The following is a 22,020-nucleotide window of genomic DNA, read 5'->3' as shown; positions in this document are numbered from 1 at the left end:
AAGAGGCGTGCTGCTACCTTTTGGAGTAACAGTAAGCGGTGCATTTTAGCACATTGTGCTTCAGCTCTCCCATGACCCATCCTGCTCTGTACCAGGGACATGCCAACTAGCCACTACCCCGCTGTTCCCCCAGTGCTCCTTGGGTAGGTTAGGAAAGAATTTTACCCTCTAAATGATGACTGTGAATGATGTGTGCAACAATTGGTGCTAACTCCAACTCGTTTGCATCTTACTTTTCAGACTATGAAAATATCTCCAAGGAGAATCAGGAGCCAGGTATGGAAAAGAACAGGAACGTTTTAGACCCTGTATGACCACGTCTGGGAAAAGTCCGTTAGATTGCTAGAGCTCACTAGAGCTTGTCCACAGCTAAAAGCTCCAAACATCCCTGAACATTCAAGACCATTCATGTGACGTGTGCACATAGCGCCTCAGGTTATAGTCCTCACGGTTGGTGTGGCTTTCAGTGCTTAATGCTGTCTGATGGGGGGTATCTCAAAGGTTCCAAATGGCCCTGATTGTTAGAACTGTAGATGGCAGATTAACACAGATATCCATATAAGGACTGGAATTGGTTGGCAAATCAGTGGTTGTAGATGAAGTGGTTAATGTGTCTAATTGTCCTCGGCTTCTCAGGTTCCAGTTCCAGATTCAATCAGGGATGTAATTCACTAAAAGTTGAACCTTTCTGTGCTTGAACATGTTGCGTTTCACTGTTGGGCTGGCTCAGGACATGGCTACACTCAAAACTCCAAAGCGCTGCCACGGCAGCACTTTGAAGTGCAGTGTGGTCGGGGAGCCAGCGCTGGGGGAGAGCTCTCCCAGTGCTGCAGGTATTCCACCTCCCTGAGGGGATTAGCTTACAGTGCTGGGAGCATGGCTCTCAGTGCTGGGGCACTTTTTACACTGGCGCTTTGCAGAGCTGTAACTTGCTGTGCTCAGGGGGGTATTTTTTCACAGCCTCAAGCAAGAAAGTTGCAGCGCTGTAAAACGCCAGTGTAGTCATAGCCTCAGTTTGGTAACAGTATTGCTCTAGCCATAGATGACTTATGTCTCCCGATCCTGGGAGATGGAGTGAGGACCCAAATCTAAAGGTGAGGACATGTGACTGCCCCATGTGTCCTTTGTGCAGTGACCTCCACCCTCTTCTGCCCTGTGCCCAGCCCGGGGCCGCCACGCTCTCCCCACCCCACCAGAGTTACCTGCAGGGGAGAGAGGACTCTGTCTTCCCACTGCGTCTCTGCCTCCCCCATACCCAGCATGTTCAGCTGCTCTCCCTGGCAGCCGGGCCTGGGTGGGGCGCAGGAGGGAGACGCTTCTTAGACCAGCTGAAGCTGGCCACTCTGGGTCACTGACTCTGTGCAGCACGGCTGCTCCCTAAGAGCCTCACTGGGGTGGCAGCCTGCTTTACTCCCTCTCCTCCCAGCCCCAGCTAAAATTTCCCCTCCTTACTCCACTGTGTACAACTAGCTGTATGCTGGTGGGTTGCTGCTCTCCACCCCAGAGGTGGCTGCGTTTCAGCAGCTCTGCATAGAGAGCCTTTGTGAACCTCTTCGGGGACTATCAAGCATAGAAGTTGTAAAATGTGAAAATATTCACAGTTCCTTTTAGCCAGATAATTTCATATGTACTGTACAGAGAACATCCAAGTGAATCAGTGCTGGTTGGGGGCGTTTGTTGGGGACTGAAACCACCTGGGAGAAGCTGATGGGTTCAGTAATCCCAGATGATAAAGAATGAGCAGCAAATGGCCTGGCAGAAATTATTTATTCCTGTTTAAATGTATCATGTTATGTACACCTGAAGATTATACAATTATCTCTCCCCCTTGTAGAGGAAAAGAAGAACTCAAAAGAGACTGAATCAATGAACCAACCTGACCCTCCCTCCAATGAAGAGAATCCAGGTGAGTGGCCATCACACTCTGCCAGAGTTAAGTGGGGGAAGTGAGGCACATGTGCTGCATGGCAATGACTAGCTGCTTGCCAGGGAGGCACATGTGCTGCATGGCTGTGAAATGGCCAGTGGAGGGAAATGGTTGTGAAGTGTTAGGAGGGGATGAGGTGCCCATTGCACACACTGGAGAGTAGGACAGAGACACTGTCATGGGAGCTGGGGGAAGGAGGGAGGGTCTCTGGCTGGAGAGTTGCTTGTTGTTCACAGGGGAGATGAAGGGAGCATGAAGGTTGCTGATGTAGCTGGAAGTGAGGCCTTTGGGTGTGCACTGGAGGCAGATTTCCTGCAAAAGGAGAATAAAGACAATTCTCTGTGAGGCTCCTACAGAAGAATTTTAGATCTTTCTTCTCCAGCCTGCCTCGACTTGCCCTCTGCTCTGCCGTAATGACCTGGTTACTTGCTGATGTGCTCCTCCTCTGTGCACACAGGGCACTTGTAGAGCGCTACTGCCCTGCCCATCAGCCTGTGCTTTACCGTTCCATTTGTAATCATCAGCACGTCCATCCTCAAACACCATCCAGACATTACTGTATAAATCCCCGCTTTGGGAGTGGGTGTTATCTCCTACTTACACCTGGGGAAACAGAGGCACAGAGAGGTGAAATGGTTTGTCCAGAGCCACACAGGACCCGAGTCTCCACTCACGTTGCTGTCAATCAGGAGTCACCCTAGTTGTGTCAAGTAAGCTAGAAGGGTGAAATGAGTAGAGAATCAGGCACAGAGTATCACAGAGAGAATAGAGCCCAGGAGTCCTGATTCCCAGTCTTGTGCTCCGAATACTAGCCTACCCCTCTGTGTGTCAGTCATCTTCTGACAACACCGCACTTCCCAGATGCCATGTTGGACTAGATGTGTGATTGCTGCCCTGCAAATTTCAGGCAAAATGTTCAAATGAGGGTGACTAGAGCAGTGTCTGGTTAAGCCCTCTTATCCCTATGGCACCCGCAGCCAGGACAGACTCCTCGGCCCAGATCTTCAAAGGTATTTAGGCACCTGTTTCAGTGGCAGTTGGGAGCCTAAATACCTTTCAGGACCTGGGCCTTGGTGCTCTCTTGAAGGCTAAGGGGGTGGGGGGCGGTTGTTGCACCGTGAACAGCACGAGTCACAAGGGTTTTGAACAGCTGGCTGGGGTACACAGCAAACCCCTTGGCCCCTGGCTGGGTGCTGCTGTAAGGAAGAAGCCCTGGGAAAAGGGGTGAGGATATGAGGTGCGCTGCTACCTTTTGGAGTAGCAGTAAGCGGTGCATTTTAGCACGTTATGCTTCAGCTCTCCCATGACCCATCCTGTCTGAACCAGGGAGCTGCCAACTACCATTACCCCTCTGTTCCCCAGTGCTCCTTGGGTAGCTTAGGGAAGATTTTTACCCCCTATATAATGACCATAAATGACGTGTGCAATAATTGGTGCTAACTCCAACTCGTTTGCATCTTATTTTTCAGACAGTGAAAATATCTCAAGCAGGAATCAGAAGCCAGGTATGGAAAAGAACAGGAATGTTTTAGACCCTGTATGACCACGTCTGGGGAAAGTACGTTAGATTGTTTGAGCTTGTCCAAAGCTAAAAGCTCCGAATGTTCAAGACCATACATGTGATGTGTGCACATAGCTCCTCAGATTATAGTACTCACGGCTGGCTTGGCTTTCAGTGCTTAATGCTGTCTGATGGGGCCATGTCTCAAAGGTGCCGAATGGCGACAAATATTAGAGCTGTAGATTGCAGATTAACACCGATATCCATATAAGGACTGGGATTGGTTGACCAGACTTGTGTTAGCAAATCAGAGGCTGTAGATGAAGTGGTTAACATGTCTAATTATCCTTGGATTTTCAGGTTCCAATTCCAGATTTAATCAGTAAAAGTTGCAACTTTCAGTGCTTGAACATGTTGCGTTTCACTGTTGAGCTGGCTCAGGACATGGCTACAGTCAAAACTCCAAAGCGCTGCTGGGGGAGCACTCCCGTGGCAGCTCTTTGAAGTGCGAGTGTGGTCGCTGAGTCAGCACTGGGAGAGAGCTCTCCCAGTGCTGCTGGTACTCCACCTCCCCAAGGGGATTAGCTCACTGTGCTGGAAGCACGGCTCCCAGCGCTCGGGCACTTTTTACACTGACGCTTCACTGCGCTGTAACTTGCTGCGCTTGGGGGGGTATTGTTTCACACCCCTGAGTGAGAAAGTTGCAGCGCTGTAAAGCGCCAGTGTAGCCAGAGCCCCAGTTTGGTAACAGTATTTGCTCTAGCCATAGATGACTCGTGTATCCCTATCCTGAGGGGCGGGGTGGGGACCCAAATCTAAAGAGGAGGACCCATGAGTGCACCTCATGTGTCCTTTGCGCAGCGACCTCCACCCTCTCCTGCCCTGTGCCCAGGCCATGGCTGCCGCTCTCTCTCCCCACTCCACCAGAATTACTTGCGGGGGAGAGGGGACTCTGTCCTCCCTCTGTGTCTCTGCCTTCCCCACTCCCCCAGCATGTTCAGCCGCCCTCCCTGGCAGCCGGGTCTGGGCCACGCTGGGTCACTGCAGAGTGGCTGCTCCCTCAGAGCCTCGCTGGAGCGGCAGCCTGCACTACTCCCTCTACTCCCAGCCGTAGCTCAAAATTTCCCCTCCTTACTCCACTGTGTACAACTAGCGGTATGCTGGTGGGTTGCTGCTCTCCACCCCAGAGGTGGCTGCGTTTCAGCAGCTCTGCATAGAGAGCCTTTGTGAAGCTCTTCGGGGACTATCAGGCATGGAAGTTGTAAAATGTGAAAATATTCACAGCTCCTTTTAGCCAGATAATTTCATATGAACTGTCCAGAGAACATCCAAGTGAATCAGTGCTGGTTGGGGGCGTTTGTTGCGGACTGACACCACCTGGGAGAAGCTGATGGGTTCAGTAATCCCAGATGATAAATAATGAGCAGCAAATGGCCTGACAGAAATTATTTATTCCTGTTTAAATGTATCATGTTATGTACACCTGAAGATTATACAATTATCTCTCCTCCTTGTAGATGAAGAGAAGAGCTCAAAAGAGACTGAATCAATGAACAAACCTGACCTTCCCTCCAATGAAGAGAATCCAGGTGAGTGGCCATCACACTCTGCCAGAGTAAAGTGGGGGAAGTGAGGCACATGTGCTGATGGCAGTGACTAGCTGCTTGCCAGGGAGGAAGACGTGCATGGCTATGAAGTGACCAGTGAAGGGAAATGGTTGTGAAGTGTTGGGGGGGGATGAGGTGCACATTGCACACGCAGGAGAGTAGGACAGAGACACTGTCATGGGAGCTGGGGGAAGGAGGGAGGGTGTCTGGCTGGAGAGTCGCTTGTTGTTCACCGGGGAAATGAAGGGAGCATGAAGGTTGCTGATGTAGCTGGAAGTGAAGCCTTTGGGTGTGGACTGGAGGCAGCTTTCCTGCAAAAGGAGAATAAAGACAATTCTCTGTGAGGCTCCTACAGAAGAATTTTAGATCTTTCTTCTCCAGCCTGCCTCGACTTGCCCTCTGCTCTGGCCTAATGACCTGGTTACTTGCTGATGTGCTCCTCCTCTATGCACACAGGGCACTTGTAGAGCACTACTGCCCTGCCCATCGGCCTGTGCTTTACTGTTCCGTTTGTAATCATCAGCACGTCCATCCTCAAACACCATCCAGACATTACTGTATAAATCCTCATTGTGTCCCTTTGGGAGTGGGTGTTATCTCCTACTTACACCTGGGGAAACTGAGGCATAGAGAGGTGAAATGATTTGTCCAGAGCCACACAGGACCCGACTGTCTACTCACATTGTTGTCAATCAGGAATCACCCTAGTGGCATCAAGTAGGCTACAAGGGTGAAATGAGTAGAGAATCAGGCACAGAGTATCACAGAGAGAATAGAGCCCAGGAGTCCTGATTCCCAGTCTTGTGCTCTGAATACTAGCCTACCCCTCTGTGTGTCAGTCATCTTCTGACAATACCGCACTTCCCAGATGCCATGTTGGACTAGATGTGTGATTGCTGCCCTGCAAATTTCAAGCAAAATGTTCAAATGAGGGTGACTAGAGCAGTGTGTGGTTAAGCTTTCCTACACCTATGGCACCCGCAGCCAGGACAGACTCCTCGACCTAGATCCTGAAAGGTATTTAGGCACCTATTTTAGTGGCAGTTGGGAGCCTAAATACCTTTCAGGACCTGGGCCTTGGTGCTCTCTTGAAGGCTAAGAGGGTGGGGGGGGCTTGGTTGTTGTGTTGTTCACAGTGCAAGAGTCACAAGGGTTTTGAACAACTGGCTGGGGTACACAGCAAGCCTCTCAGCTCCCGGCTGGGTGCTGCAGTAAGCAAGAAGCCCTGGGAAAAGTGGTGAGGATAAGAGGTGTGCTGCTACCTTTTGGAGTAGCAGTAAGGGGTGCAATTTAGCACATTATGCTTCAGCTCTCCCATGACCCATCCTGCTCTCTACCAGGGAGATGCCAACTACCATTACCCCTCTGTTTCCCCCAGTGCTCCTCAGGTAGGTTAGGAAAGAATTTTAGCCCCTAAATGATGACCATGAATGACGTGTGCAATAATTGGTGCTAACTCCAACTTGTTTGCATCTTACTTTTCAGACAGTGAAAATATCTCAAGCAGAAATCAGGAGCCAGGTATGGAAAAGAACAGGAATGTTTTAGACCCTGTATGACCACGTCTGGGGAAAGTCCGTTAGATTGCTAGAGCTCACTAGAGCTTGTCCACAGCTAAAAGCTCCAAACATCCCTGAACGTTCAAGACCATACATGTGACGTGTGCACATAGCTCCACAGGATATAGTACTCACGGTTGGCTTGGCTTTCAGTGCTTAATGCTGTCTGATGGGGGGTATCTCAAAGGTGCCAAATGGCCCTGATTGTTAGAACTGTAGATGGCAGATTAACACAGATATCCATATAGGGACTGGGATTGGTTGGCAAATCAGTGGTTGTAGATGAAGTGGTTAATGTGTCTAATTGTCCTCGGCTTCTCAGGTTCCAGTTCCAGATTCAATCAGGGATGGAATTCACTAAAAGTTGAACCTTTCTGTGGTTGAACATGTTGCGTTTCACTGTTGGGCTGGCTCAGGACATGGCTACACTCAAAACTCCAAAGTGCTGCCATGGGAGTGCTCCTGTGGCAGCGCTCTGAAGTGCGAGTGTGGTCGTGCAGCCAGCGCTGGAAGAGAGCTCTCCCAGTGCTGCCGGTACTCCACCTCCCCGAGGGGATTAGCTTACAGTGCTGGGAGCACAGCTCCCACCGCTCAGACACTTTTTACACTGGCGCTTTTCAGCGCTGTAACTTGCTGCACTCGGGGGGTATTGTTTCACACCCCTGAGCGAGAAAGTTGCAGCGCTGTAAAGGGCCAGTGTAGCCAGAGCCTCAGTTTGGTAACAGTATTGCTCTATCCATAGATGACTCATGTCACCTGATCCTGGGGGACAGGGTGGGGACACAAATCTAAAGGGAATGACACGTGACTGCCCCACGTGTCCTTTGTGCAGCGACCTCCACCCTCTCCTGCCCTGTGCCCAAGCCGTGGCCGCCACGCTCTCCCCACCCCACCAGAATTACTTACGGGGGCAGGGGACTCTGTCCTCCCACTGCGTCTCTGCCTCCCTCACCCTCCTGGCATGTTCAGCCCATCTCCCTGGAAGCCGGGCCTGGGTGGGGCGCAGGAGGGAGACGCTTCTCACACCAGCTGAAGCTGGCCACTCTGGGTCACTGACTCTGTGCAGCACGGCTGCTCCCTGTGAGCCTCACTGGGGTGGCAGCCTGCTCTACTCCCTCTCCTCCCAGCCCCAGCTCAAAATTTCCCCTCCTTACTCCACTGTTGTACAACTAGCTGTATGCTGGTGGGTTGCTGCTCTCCACCCCAGAGGTGGCTGCGTTTCAGCAGCTCTGCATAGAGATCCTTTGTGAAGCTCTTCGGGGACTATCAGGCATGGAAGTTGTAAAATATGAAAATATTCACAGCTCCTTTTAGCCAGATAATTTCATATGAACTGTCCAGAGAACATCCAAGTGAATCAGTGCTGGTTGGGGGCATTTGTTGGGGACTGACACCACCTGGGAGAAGCTGATGGGTTCAGTAATCCCAGATGATAAATAATGAGCAGCAAATGGCCTGACAGAAATTATTTATTCCTGTTTAAATGTATCATGTTATGTACACCTGAAGATTATACAATTATCTCTCCCCCTTGTAGATGAAGAGAAGAGCTCAAAAGAGACTGAATCAATGAACCAACCTGACCTTCCCTCCAATGAAGAGAATCCAGGTGAGTGGCCATCACACTCTGCCAGAGTAAAGTGGGGGAAGTGAGGCGCATGTGCTGATGGCAATGACTAGCTGCTTGCCAGGGAGGAAGACGTGCATGGCTATGAAGTGACCAGTGGAGGGAAATGGTTGTGAAGTGTTGAGAGGGGATGAGGTGCCCATTGCACACGCAGGAGAGTAGGACAGAGACACTGTCATGGGAGCTGGGGGAAACAGGGAGGGTCTCTGGCTGGAGAGTCGCTTGTTGTTCACCGGGGAAATGAAGGGAGCATGAAGGTTGCTGATGTAGCTGGAAGTGAGGCATTTGGGTGTGCACTGGAGGCAGATTTCCTGCAAAAGGAGAATAAAGACAATTCTCTGTGAGGCTCCTACAGAAGAATTTTAGATCTTTCTTCTCCAGCCTGCCTCGACTTGCCCTCTGCTCTGGCGTAATGACCTGGTTACTTGCTGATGTGCTCCTCCTCTGTGCACACAGGACACTTGTAGAGCGCTACTGCCCTGCCCATCAGCCTGTGCTTTACCGTTCCATTTGTAATCATCAGCACGTCCATCCTCAAACACCATCCAGACATAACTGCATAAATCCTCATTGTGCCGCTTTGGGAGTGGGTGTTATCTCCTACTTACACCTGGGGAAGCTGAAGCACAGAGAGGTGAAATGGTTTGTCCAGAGCCACACAGGACCCGAGTCTCCACTCATGTTGCTGTCAATCAGGAGTCACCCTAGTGGCATCAAGTAGGCTACAAGGGTGAAATGGGTAGAGAATCAGGCACAGAGTATCACAGAGAGAATTGAACCCAGGAGTCCTGATTCCCAGTCTTGTGCTCCGAATACTAGCCTACCCCTCTGTGTGTCAGTCATCTTCTGACAATACCGCACTTCCCAGATGCCATGTCGGACTAGATGTGTGATTGCTGCCCTGCAAATTTCAGGCAAAATGTTCAAATGAGGGTGACTAGAGCAGTGTCTGGTTAAGCCCTCTTATCCCTATGGCACCCGCAGCCAGGACAGACTCCTCGGCCCAGATCTTCAAAGGTATTTAGGCACCTGTTTCAGTGGCAGTTAGGAGCCTAAATACCTTTCAGGACCTGGGCCTTGGTGCTCTACTGAAGACTATGGGAGGGGCGGGTGTTGTGTTGTTCACAGTGCAAGAGTCACAAGGGTTTTGAACAGCTGGCTGGGGTACACAGCAAGCCCCTTGGACCCCGGCTTGGTGCTGCAGTAAGCAAGGAGCCCTGGGAAAAGGGGTGAGGATAAGAGGCGTGCTGCTACCTTTTGGAGTAGCAGTAAGGGGTGCATTTTATCACATTATGCTTCAGCTCTCCCATGACCCATCCTGCTCTGAACCAGGGACATGCCAACTAGCCACTAGCCCTCTGTTACGCCAGTGGTCTTCGGGTAGGTTAGGAAAGAATTTTACTCCCTAAATGATGACCATGAATGACGTGTGCAATAATTGGTGCTAACTCCAACTCGTTTGCATCTTACTTTTCAGACAGTAAAAATATCTCAAGCAGGAATCAGAAGCCAGGTATGGAAAAGAACAGGAACGTTTTAGACCCTGTATGACCACGTCTGGGAAAAGTCCGTTAGATTGCTAGAGCTCACTAGAGCTTGTCCACAGCTAAAAGCTCCAAACATCCCTGAACGTTCAAGACGATACATGTGACGTGTGCACATAGCGCCTCAGGTTATAGTACTCACGGCTGGCTTGGCTTTCAGTGCTTAATGCTGTCTGATGGGGGCGTGTCTCAAAGGTGTGGAGTGGCCGTAAATGTTAGAGCTGTAGATAGCAGATTAACACCGATATCCATATAAGGACTGGGATTGGTTGACAGGACTTGTGATAGCAAATCAGTGGTTGTAGATGAAGTGGTTAATGTGTCTAATTATCCCTGGCTTCCCTAGGTTCCAATTCCAGATTCAATCAGGGATGGAATTCAGTAAAAGTTGCAACTTTCAGTGCTTGAACATGTTGTGTTTCACTGTTGGGCTGGCTCAGGGTATGGCTACACTCGAAACTCCAAAGCGCTGCCACGGCAGCGCTTTGAAGTGTGAGTGTGGTCGCAGCGCCAGTGCTGCGAGAGAGCTCTCCCAGTGCTGCAGGTACTCCACCTCCCCAAGGGGATTAGCTTACAGAGCTGGGAGCATGGCTCCCAGCGCTCGGACACTTTTTACACTGGCGCTTTGCTGCGCTCAGGGGGGGTAATTGTTTCACACCCCTGAGCGAGAAAGTTGCAGCGCTGTAAAATGCCAGTGTAGCAATAGCTTCAGTTTGGTAACAGTATTGCTCTAGCTATAGATGACTCATGTCTCCCGATCCTGATGGGCGGGGTGGGGACCCAAATCTAAAGGGGAGGACACATGACTGCCCCACATGTGTCCTTTGCGCAGCGACCTCCACCCTCTTCTGCCCTGTGCCCAAGCCGTGGACGCCACGCTCTCCCCACCCCACCAGAATTACTTGCGGGGGAGAGGGGACTCTGTCCTCCCACTGCTTCTCTGCCTCCCCCACTCCCCTGGCATGTTCAGCCCATCTCCCTGGAAGCCGGGCCTGGGGGGGCGCAGGAGGGAGACACTTCTCACACCAGCTGAAGCTGGCCACTCTGGGTCACTGCAGTGTGGCCACTCCCTGAGAGCCTCGCAGGAGCGGCAGCCTGCCCTACTCCCTCTCCTCCCCATGCTAGCTCAAAATATTCTCTCCTTACTCTGCTTTTATACAACTAGCTGTATGCTGGTGGGTTGCTGCTCTCCACCCCAGAGCTGGCTGGCTTTCAGCAACTCTGCACAGAGATAGTTCCTGAAGAGCTTCACAAACTGTCAGGCATGGAAGTTGTAAAATGTGAAAATATTCACAGCTCCTTTTAGATGATAAATGATGTGCAGTAGATGGCCAGGCAGAAAGTTGTATTCCTATTAAAATATATCATGTTATGTACCCCCTGAAGTTTATACAATTGTCTCTCCTCCTTGTAGAGGAAGAGAAGAACTCAAGACTAAATCAATGAACCTGCCTGACCTTCTCTTCAATCAAGAGAAAACAGGTGTGTGGCGATCACACTCAGGCCAGAGTTAAGTGGGGGAAGTGAGGCACATGTGCTGCATGGCAATGACTAGCTGCTTGCCAAGGAAGAAGACGTGCATGGCTGTGAAGTGGCCAGTGGAGTGAAATGGTTGTGAACTGTTGGGAGGGGATGAGGTGACTCGGGTATTGAATTCACTAAAAGTTGGATCTTTCAGTACTTGCACATGTTGTATTTCACTGTTGGGCTGGCTCAGTTTGGTAACAGTATTGCTCTCACTCTACAGACTGCAGATTGAAAACCTGCCCTGGGAAAGGGGCAAGGCGTGATGTGATATTAGGACATGACAGCTGTGTGCCAAAATGTTTTAGTTAATACAAACAACAACCAATTTTAAACAGTCTGGGGGGAAAAAACTCTCTTCTAATGATCGGGTTTCACTTCCATGGTGTCTGTGATGCCCTAATCCTACTAGTTCTTCCACCTGAATTTGCCATGTGAATTAACAGGTGGAATTAAAAAAAAAATCAGGCCCCCATTATACATCATAATGAAGTGAGAAAGGGCACAAACTTGTTACACACTCTGGAAAGTGATCATTTTAAAAGATTATGAAACCACCAAGTAACTGGCATGTACTTTCGCTGTAGTTCTTTTCTCTCACTCCTGACAGCCTGTGTATTTCTGTGCAATTACTGAAGATTGTTCCCTGCTGAATCGAAGGGAAGGGTAGGCTGCTTAGCAAAGAAAGAGCAGTTACAGTAACTCCTCGCTTAACGTCATAGTTATGTTCCTGAAAAATGTGACTTTAAGCGAAACGATGTGAAGTGAATCCAATTTCCCCATAAGAATTAATTGAAATTGGGGCGGGGGGGGGTGTTAGGTTCCAGGGAAATTTTTTTCACCAGACAAAAAACTATATATTACAGTGGTCCCCAGCCTTTACAGTGTGGCGGGCGCCTGGCGACTAGCCGCCAAAATGCCTCCAAGAAGAGGAAACGTGCTCGAAATGCCACCAAGAAGCAGCATCGTCAAGAGGCGTCGCTGCCGAAATGCTGCCAAAAAGTAGTGGCATTTCGGCAGCAGTGCTTCTTGACGTTGCCACTTTTCGGTGGCTGCTTGTTCGGCGGCTGTTTGTCCGGCGGCTGTGCTCCTCAGCGGCAGGGCGCTCCCTTTTCAGTAGGTGGGCGCACATAGATGCCCTGGCGGGCGCCATGGCACCCATAGGCACCGCATTGGGGACCACTGATATATATGTTTTAAACAAACAGTGTAATACTGTTCACAGCTATGATGATTGTGAAGCTTGGTTGAGGTGGTGGAATTAGGGTGACCAGATGAGAGGGAGAAGATATCGGTACACATGGGGCGGGGGAGGTGTCCGCCAGCGGAGCAAAAAAAAAAACAAAACACCGAGTGCTGCTAGCAGAGAAAAAAAAGAAAGCTGACTTGGACCAAAATATTGGGACAAATTGCATCCCAACCAAAGATCAGTTGGGACGCGGGACAAACACCTAAATATTGGGACGTCTGGTCACCCTAGGTGGAGTCAGAGGGTGGAAGAGGGAGGGATATTTCCCAGGGAATGCCTTGCTGCTAAATGATGACCTAGCACTTGGCTGAGCCCTCAAGGATTAACACGTTGTTAATGTAGCCTCTCACACAAGGCAGCATGAACAGGAGGGAGAGGAGACAGCGTAGCAGACAGAGACAGACACACATCTTGGGTGTGGGAGAGAGAGAGATGCACACTGCCCCGCAACAAAATGACGATAACCGGGACAACTTGAAGTGAGGAGTTACTGTACTCTTTATCCCTACCAATAACCTGGGTTTCAGCAAGGAGTGGAGATACAGGAATGAGAGGAGGTTTAAAGGTTATTGGGGTGTGTGTTTGTGTTTTATGTGCAACCTTTTATAAATGTGTGGTGCTTCATAAAGCAGCATTCCAAAGGTTTAATAACAACACTTTACAATTCTGTGGCACCTTAGATTAGACTCAGATGATGCAGGCAGTGTGTCTGGGAATCAGCGCACAGAACCGGGAATCAGGAGACCTGGGTTCTCTTCCTGACTATCACTTGCTCAGTGTGTGCTCTTGTTAGGTAGGTTACTACTTCTATGTGTGCCTCACACTCCCAGTCTGTAAAATGGGGATAATAAAATGATCTTTATGAAATGCTTGGAGAACCTCCAGTGAAAGAGGAAATATAAATATGAAGTATTATGCTAGATCCTGGCTCCTAGTCCAGTGCATTAGCCATGCTATACTCTCCCTTTTCTTTGGGTCCATCTATGGTGCAGCTGGAGGTGTAATTTCCAGCTCAGATAGACATGTGTGCACTTGCTTTGATCGATTTAGCTAGCTAAAACTAGAGTGCAGCTGCGGTGGCATGGCCAGTGGTCTGGACTAGACTCCTGAGTACAGTCCTGTCTGAGAGCCTACCTATATACTCGGGGCAGCTAATCCATCTCTCCGCCTACATGGCCACAGCTGTGTTGCTATTTTTTAGTGTGCTAGGCCAATCGGAGCTCTTGAGCTCAATCATATCTACCCGAGCTGGAAAGATACATCACCAGCTGCAGTGGAGACATCACCATAGAAGTTTTAGAAAGAGAAATCTCATCTTCACCACACTAAGTGATAGCTTGAGAACACTGCTGGAAAAGGGTGCTGGTGAGCTCCATGAAAGTTGCCAAGCAGACTTAGAAAGAAATGTATTTATTTTCTTTGTTTTTTGCAAAGCATGAATCAAAAACCAAATCTGTATCATATGCAATATGACATCACCTAAATAAGGTATGGCAATAATGCAGTAAAATCTCTTCCCTTCAGTTCTAACTTCATGCCCTTTGACACACTTTGGGCCTGATTTTTTTTTCTTTTCAGATGTGCAGAGTACCTCAGCTCCCATTGAATGTTGGTTGAGTTGCTGGTAATCAGCACTTCTGAAAATCTGGCCCTAGTTGGGAACCTAAAAATTGAGGCATCTAAACTTAGTGGCCACTTTTTAAAATGTAAGCCAAAGTGACTTGCCAAAGTTACACTTAAAGTCTGTGACAGACCCAGAAACAGAATCCAGATTTCTTGACACCCATAACCACAAAACTTTCTTTCCTCTTTTGATATTGGATACCAAATCCCTCATCATTCATTGAATGATACATCTGACTATACAAACTAGGTAACAAGGAAGTGTAACAAGCACATAAATTGTGTGCAACTGCTTTAAAAGCAATGGGCCAGATCTCAGGTTGGTATAAATCAGCACAGTTCTACTGAAGCCATCAGTGAGTATCTGGCCCAGCTGCTGGGATCCTGCCCTGACTAGAGGGAGCTGCACCTGAAGGTATGATGGAGGTGTAACAGGGCAGACCAGCGGTATGTTCCAAGAACTCTCCTGCCAGTGCAGGGCACAGTAGTTGAGGTTGTGGTCGTGCATTGTCTTGCACATTTTGATACTCCTTCAGGGGCTGATCCAACTCTTAGTAAAGTCATTGGAAAGATTCCTGCTGCAGCCAGTGGTAGTTGATGGGTCCTTAAAGGGCAGTTGGGATCTCCTGTCTCTGTGACTCTATCTTTTGTTAAGCCAGTCACATGCTCTTGTTATGAGTAGCTGGTTTTCAAGAGCCTCCTTCAAAGTCTGATCTCTCTTTCCTTTGGGTAGAGTAGCACCCCCACACCCTTTCTGAACGCTGACCTCTTCAGTCAGTGTCTTACAACTGGGCATCAACTCTGATGGGCTCGGGTTTTTGTGCAGTCAGGTTACATCAGGGGTAGGCAACCAATGGCATGCGTGCCGAAGGCGGCACGCGAGCTGATTTTCAGCGGCACTCACACTGCCCGGGTCCTGGCCACCAGTCCGGGGGGCTCTGCATTTTAATTTAATTTTAAATGAAACTTCTTAAACATTTTAAAAACCTTATTTACTTTACATACAACAATAGTTTAGTTCTATATTGTAGACTTAGAGAAGGAGACCTTCTAAAAAGTTAAAATGTGTTACTGGCATGCGAAACCTTACATTAGAGTGAATACATGAAGACTCGGCACAGCACTTCTGAAAGGCTGCTGACCCCTGGGTTACATTAATGTAGAGCACTAATGAGTCAGGGCTGGTTAATTTTCTGTCCTGCCTTTCCACTCACTGCAAGTGAGAGATGTAGCAGTGAACCAAAACAAACATGTCCTATGCATCACAAAATTGCTGATTAGGTTGCTACTAAACCAGATTTCCATGGGATGCTATCCCTTGTGTCACATTTTTTATCCCTTTTTACACAGGAGTTCCTGAGTGTAAAGAAGGGGTTTACTATTTAAAAAAAAAACTAATTGCCTTCCCAGTGTTATTAAGAAGACTTTAGAGTTTAAGGTTTTAGTAATCAAGGTTCTCTTCTCCATTTACTTTGGTGGTTTGTTTTGTGCATTTTACTCCATTTGGACAAGAAGGGCTTGTCTCTATTAGAGAGCCTTAATGCTTTAACTATACTGGCATAGTTAAAGTGGGCTAAAAAACAAAACAGATCCTTAATGTGGATGCAATTATACCAGTATAAAAGAGCTCATACTGATATAGTTTATTCTGGTTCACAAAGCAAAATAAATGATATCGGTATCAGGCACCTTTATCTGTGCATAACTACATCCACGCACAGGCTTATACTGGGTCTACGATATTAGTAAAGAATCAGCCTCCTAATCAATAGTTATGCCAGTAAAACGTTTCTAGTGTAGAACATGTCCAAGAACAAACTAACGAGTTTCACTCGTATATCTAATTAGTATCACATTCTGATTACCAGGTACTAATCCAAAGCCACAGTGCTTGGGGCTGAAAACACTGAGCCCTGGTCTACACACACAAGTTTTGCTGGCTGGCAGGAAAGTGAGAAAATCACACACCCTAACTGACGTAACTCTGCTGGCAAAAACCCTAGTGTAGATGCGGTTATACTGGCACGTTCCTTTTGCCTGTATAGCTAGTTTCATTCAGGGACTTGTTATAAGCTGCGTCTCCACTAGTAGGATTTGTCAATATTGGTAGATCTGTCTAGCTATGTAGCAAACCCTTTCTGGTGTATATAAGGGGGAGATGTAAGTCCAATAAAACTGAGTGAATGGCTTTCGGGAGGGGTGTTATTTCACCAAGTATTTGTATTAACACTAGGTTTTGTAATAGCTACAACTAAAGCCTAAGTGTGAGCTCTAAACAGCCTGACAGTGTCCCAGAACGTGTAACTCGTACTCAGGTGAACTCTCATTGACTCTCTCTCAATAAGACCTGAGTAAAGATCTGAATAAGTTGCTTAGTATTTAGCCTTTGAATAGTATGTGTATAGCACCATATAGATACATGGGGCTCTCCACAAACATGGGAAGAAAAGGGCTCTGCTGCAAGGAGCTTGCAATCCATTTTTGACAGAAACGGTGCAAACAGTTAAGGGTACTGGATGGGAACAGTCTGGGAGTGGATCAAAAACACTGAGGTTTAAAAAGGTGTTGTTGAGCTCATACTAGAGGGTTGCACTGTTTTTATTGTATTGGTATAGTTAAAGTGGTAGAGTGTGTTTGTGTGTGTGTACACAAGCCGTGAGTACTGTAGTATGTTTTTTATAAGGGTTTCTCCCTTCACATAACATTGATAGTACATTAAAGCTTCCTGGGCTCCACAGGAATCTGGGTGGAGGGGCTATCAGAAATATGCAGAGTTTTTCTCTTCTATTTAATAGCAACCAAGCCGTGTTTGCTGGAGACCGAGGGAGCAGTCAAAAGGGAGGCTTAGGAGGATAGCTAGTGAGGGGGAATAGAGAGGAATGAGAGTGAAGGTGTAGGCAGGGCTGAAACAGAGGCCATGGAAGTCGAACTAAATTTGAGTGCAGACCAGGCCTAAGTGAGGGACAGGATGAGAAACCTGAATTTGATGCAGATGAAGCGAGGCAGCAGTGTGACGATCTGAGGCAGGCCAGTGACATGGTCCAAGTGGCTGGAAGGGGAAGCTGATCTAAGCGGTGGCAGTTTGGATCAGCTGGAAGGGGACCCAGAGGCTGTCAGTGAACCTGAGGCGTGAGGCTGAAGACGTAAGATTTTGTGAGGTTTGCTGGCTGTTGCTAGATCATGGGCTATTATGATTTTCTGTTCTATACAGGATGCTTTATTTGGCCACTGGGGTTTGCTGTGGTGTTTGAGCCATGTTCAGGGGTTTGGGGATTTGTAATATACAATTGCATTATTTGTATAAGCATTATTGTTACAGCTCACCACAGAGGAACAAATCAGTAGCAGCAGCATTTGATTCAGTGCTGTTCAGAGGTTGTGTGACCTATGTCAGAACTACCTAGGGGAGTGTAAGAACTGACCCTGTCTGTCACAGCTGTAGGCAGGAGAAGGGCATTAGTTCCATGTTTGGAGGGGATCACCACCCTACCATCTGGGCCTTGAGAAAACATCCGACACCAGAAACACCAAGTCTGACGTTCTCACGTTGTTGTTTTGTTATGCTGCTCCGTCACCTTCTTTTGTCCTGTGTTCAGACTGGCCTCACCAGGACACAACAAGAGCAAACAAAGCTGCTATGGATCTGGGATACTAACTTTTGGAAAGAAAATAATTTAAAATGTTCCCTTTTGAAATTTTGCCCCGTCTCACCTTTGACGGGGTTTCCCTTATCTAAACAACCACAGTCCCCACCCACGCCAAACCACCCACCCATACAGTCGGATAACATCTCAGACACAGGCTGCTTTGGAAATGTAACAAACACAGGAGTTACTTCCCCTTCTTCAATGTAGCGTAACTGAACTCAACAAAAAGTACCGGTGCAACTGCAGAGTTGTGCCAGCTGCTTCAGGTCTCCATGCTGCTAGACTAGCTCCCCTGCTGGGGTCTGGAGTGGGTGGAAATGGTACTGGGCTGAGATTTGGTGTGGGAGGAAAGGCATCATCTGCCTTGGTGCTTACAGACTGGTCTCCCTGTGTTGCTGGTGTCCGGTGCACTAAGAAGGAAGTGTTGACTTAAGTGGCAGTTAAGTATCCCTTCTGAAAATCAGCCTGGTTTTATTTAGATGCCCATCACGTGACGTAAATACTTTAGATATTCTGTTCTGACACTTTCTCATTATAATTTCTCTGTGCCTCAATTTCCTTATCTGCAAAATGAGGATAATGCTTACCTGCCTTAGGAAAGCTGTGAGATCCTCAGATGAAAGACGCTTCAGAAATGCATAATGTTACCATAGGAAAAAAAAACCCTGCAGCATTATACCCAGGAGCGACACCGAGTATCAACTGGTGCTGCTACTAACATAGACCAAAGACTTCATAGCAAAATGCTACAGTATCTTATTAATTCATATTTATTGTTTGCAAGTGTTTAAAATCTCCAGTGGTCTTGGGTAACTGATAAAACATTGCAAACTAAAATAAAAAATATAATGAATTCATCTTTTATTCCAGATCTTAAACTGCAAAGTGAGGCAGACTAACAACACAATGGACTAAACTTCATTGCGGCATGACAAAAGACACTGAGAGAAGAACTAGCTTCTCTGGATGTTGCCCACGAGTGCTGGAGTTCTCCTTAACAGATGTGTTTTGAAGATTTGTTTATTTGTTCTCAAGCTTCATAGACTAACAGGGTTGGAAGGGACCTCAGGAAGTCATCTAGTCCCAATCCCCAACTAAATCCCTAAGTGGCCCCCTCAAGGATTGAGCTCGCAGCCCTGGGTTTAGCAGGCCAATGCTCAAATCACTGAGCTATCCCTTCCACCAATGCCCACTTTTATCTTTCCAGGATGGACGCTCTTTCTTCATTGTCAGTTATTTTGAAAATGGACAGAGTGAGTCAAGGAGCCAAGTCCCTTTGCATCCGTGCTTCTTTTTGTACTTTTGTTTTACAAGCAAGTGAACATGAAACATAGGAGCCAGGTTTATTTATGTCAATGTTTCCAGACATTAACTAACACAAGAGAATGGGGACAAATAAAAAACTAATGGGCGTGATATAAAACTCTAACTGTAACATTATTTAAATTCAGAAGAGAAGAGTGTTCAGAGGGCGACTCTCATTTTCTCCGCCTCCCTATCTGAAAGGAAAGGCCACAACGACACTGTCCATGCAGAGATGAGCAACAGCTTTCCTGGCTCTTGTTTCTATCTGTCCTTCCAGAAAGCACCACCATCACCTTCCACCACCACCACCAAATTCTGATTTTTTTTGAATAGCACAAGGCAGACACCCCTTCTTGCTCAATGGAGATGGTATCAACTCTGCTATTTACTCTAGCCCAGCGGTTCTCAAACTGTTGGTTGGGCTCAATAGTGGGTCACGGCCCTGTTTTAATGGGGTCACCAGGGCTGGTGTTAGACTTGAAGCCAAAGTCTGCGCCCCTCCGCCCAGGAGGGGGGCTGAAGCCAAAGCCCGAGGGCTTCAGCCTTGGGCAGCAGGGCTCAGGCTTCAGCTTCAGCCCTGGGCAGTGGGGCTCAGGTTATGGTGCCCCCTCACCCCCACCCAAGGGGGCAGGGCTCAGGCTTTTTCCGTCTTCCTGGAGTCGTGTAGTAATTTTTGTTGTCAGAAGGGGGTCACGGTGCAATGAAGTTTGAGAATCCCTGCTAGCCAAACAATGTATCCTCAGACTCCAGGGTAAGTGTCAAGCAATTGCGTCTGTGGCACCCACAACTGTGTCAAAACAGCTGATCTGAAAGCATCAGCACAGACACTTCATTCACTATCAGAAGGAGATTATCAACCAATGAAACCAGTAGAGTCTCTGTGCCAAACCCAGGTCTCAAACTGGTGTGATCAGAGTCACGGCAATTGGAGGACTCCAGATACTGAACGTCATTTTTCCCTCTGTAATCTTCTTCCCAAAGAAGGAAACCATTAACAGTCACTTTCTTAAGAAAGAGTGGCACCCACTTGCATAGGTCCCTCCAACTGAATGTTGTGCAAAAAGTAAAGAATCAACCACTGACCAGGAGAAAGGTATTCCATTTTTAATATTGTTTCATTGCATTACTTTAAAATGTTTTTAGTAACACCGATAAAGAGTTTTTAGAAATAGGGCCAGATTTACTGGTATGTTCCAGCTGCTTTGCATTATAGCCCATGAGCTTTAACTTGACAACAAACCAAATTAGTGTCCAAATTGATATGATATTGAAGTCATAAGAGAAAGTCAAACTCATAGTGCAGCTCTGGGTTATCCTTTCCTATGAGCAAGCCTTTCAACTGCTAACGTTCTAGGGAAAGTGCACATCTTACTTTCATGCCATTAGGGTGCCAAAATTTAATAACCAGATTGTTTGATGCACTCCTTTGTGATTATAGAGCTGGTTACTCACTTAATGCTCACCCATTTTTGCATGACACTTGAAAATCTATAGATGCTATACAGGAATTAGATATTATCCCCTTTTTACAGATGGGAAAAGAAAGGCAAAAAAGTTTAAAACTGTATTTTCAAAAGACCCCGCAAATTTAGGGTGCCCTTTTGAGATACGTGGGGCTTAATTTTTCAGACGTGCTGAGCACCCACAGCTCTCACTTCAGCATCTCTGCAAGTCAAGGCTTTGATGTATGAAGTTAGCAACCCAAAAAATCTACATACTTTAGGGCAGTGGTTCTCAAATATTTTTCTTTGTGGACCACTTGAAAATTGCTGAGGATCTGAGTGGACCACTTAATGATCTTTCCAGATGTTGTTTGTACCGTTAGCTAACTATTGCAAAGTGCTTTGGATAAAAGCACTATATAAAAAAAATCTTAATATTAACTTTTTTTGTTCCACTAATAAAACCACACAACTCATTTTAATATCAGTAGTCTTACCTTTCTAATGCAATGGATGTGCCCTCTCTCCCCCGAGCTGTAGCTGGGAAGGAGGGGCGTCTCTCCCCCACCACAGCAGCCTCAGAGCTGAGGCTGGGAAGGAGTGAGTTCTCTCCTTCTCTCCCCTACTGCAGCAGCCCCCAAACTGGGGCTGGGAAGGAGGGGTGTCTCTCCTGGCAGCCGCAGTCCTGGACCTGGGGACGGTCGCCTCTTTCTCTGGCCGCTGCAGCCCTGCACATCCCAAATTCCCCCCCCCCCCTCCTCACCCCACTGCCCCCTCCCACCTACCCCTATTCCCCCCAAGGCCACCACCTCACCTTATATGTGCATCTTCTCCAGGGTCCAGGCACGTAATTAGTGGAGCCATGCCTGCGTGGCTCCACTAATTAGGTGTCTGGCCCTTCATTCTCTCATGTGTGGCAGCCCAGGCCCACACCTTAGAGCAGGCCTGCACAGCATGCGGCCCACGTGGGCTCACTGTGCGGCCCGCGGGGGGGTGAGTAGGTAAGCAGCGGGTGAGGGAGGGGGGCTGAGGAGGCGGCGGATGGGCAGTGGCAGGAGGTGAGTAGGTGGGGGGGCAGGTGAGCCGGGGGGGGGGGGAGGCTGCGGAGACAAGCAGGCGGGCAGTGGGGGGGGGGGTGAGTGGGCGAGCCGGGGGACTGAGGAGGTGGGCAGTGGCAGGGGGGCAGGTGAGCTGGTGGCAGGGGAGGAGGCGGCTGAGGAGGCAAGCAGGCTGGCAGTGGCTGTGGGTGAGTAGGCGAGCGGGGGGCAGGCAGTGGCGGGGGGGGCAGGTGAGCCGGTGGCTGAGGAGGCGAGCGGGCAGGCAGCGGCAGGGGGTGAGTAGGCGAGCCGGGGTGGGGCTGAGGAGGTGAGCGGGTGGGCAGTGGCAGGGGGGCGTGTGAGTCAGCGGTGGGGAAGGGGAGCTGAGGAGGCGAGTAGTGAGTCAGTGGCTGACCTGTTCTCCTGAT

General features: G+C 48.4%; 1 protein-coding gene across 14 annotated transcripts in view; it reads left to right on the top strand.

Annotated features, from left to right (window-relative positions):
* The window catches only part of CD58 (CD58 molecule), a 67,343-nt gene extending 46,014 nt beyond the window's left edge, over window positions 1-21,329 (top strand). For 3 of the 14 annotated variants that reach the window (XM_039482609.1, XM_039482598.1, XM_039482565.1), the window contains 9 exons: window positions 241-276; window positions 1,835-1,906; window positions 3,397-3,432; window positions 4,946-5,017; window positions 6,521-6,556; window positions 8,132-8,203; window positions 9,699-9,734; window positions 11,180-11,247; window positions 18,679-18,707. In XM_039482609.1, coding sequence (XP_039338543.1) covers window positions 241-276; window positions 1,835-1,906; window positions 3,397-3,432; window positions 4,946-5,017; window positions 6,521-6,556; window positions 8,132-8,203; window positions 9,699-9,734; window positions 11,180-11,211 — 392 coding nt within the window. In that variant the 3' untranslated portion in view covers window positions 11,212-11,247; window positions 18,679-18,707. Of the gene's footprint in view, window positions 1-240; window positions 277-1,834; window positions 1,907-3,396; window positions 3,433-4,945; window positions 5,018-6,520; window positions 6,557-8,131; window positions 8,204-9,698; window positions 9,735-11,179; window positions 11,248-18,678 lie in introns of all 14 variants that reach the window. The other 11 variants (XM_039482574.1, XM_039482585.1, XM_039482589.1 and 8 more) reach the window with 11 other exon arrangements.
* The last annotated feature ends 691 nt before the right edge of the window (window positions 21,330-22,020 follow it).

The sequence above is a fragment of the Mauremys reevesii genome, linkage group 1, assembly GCF_016161935.1.
Source record: "Mauremys reevesii isolate NIE-2019 linkage group 1, ASM1616193v1, whole genome shotgun sequence".
NCBI lineage: Eukaryota > Metazoa > Chordata > Testudines > Geoemydidae > Mauremys > Mauremys reevesii.
The sequence above is the reverse complement of the archived record's forward strand: the minus strand, read 5'-3'. Positions and strand labels throughout refer to the sequence as shown.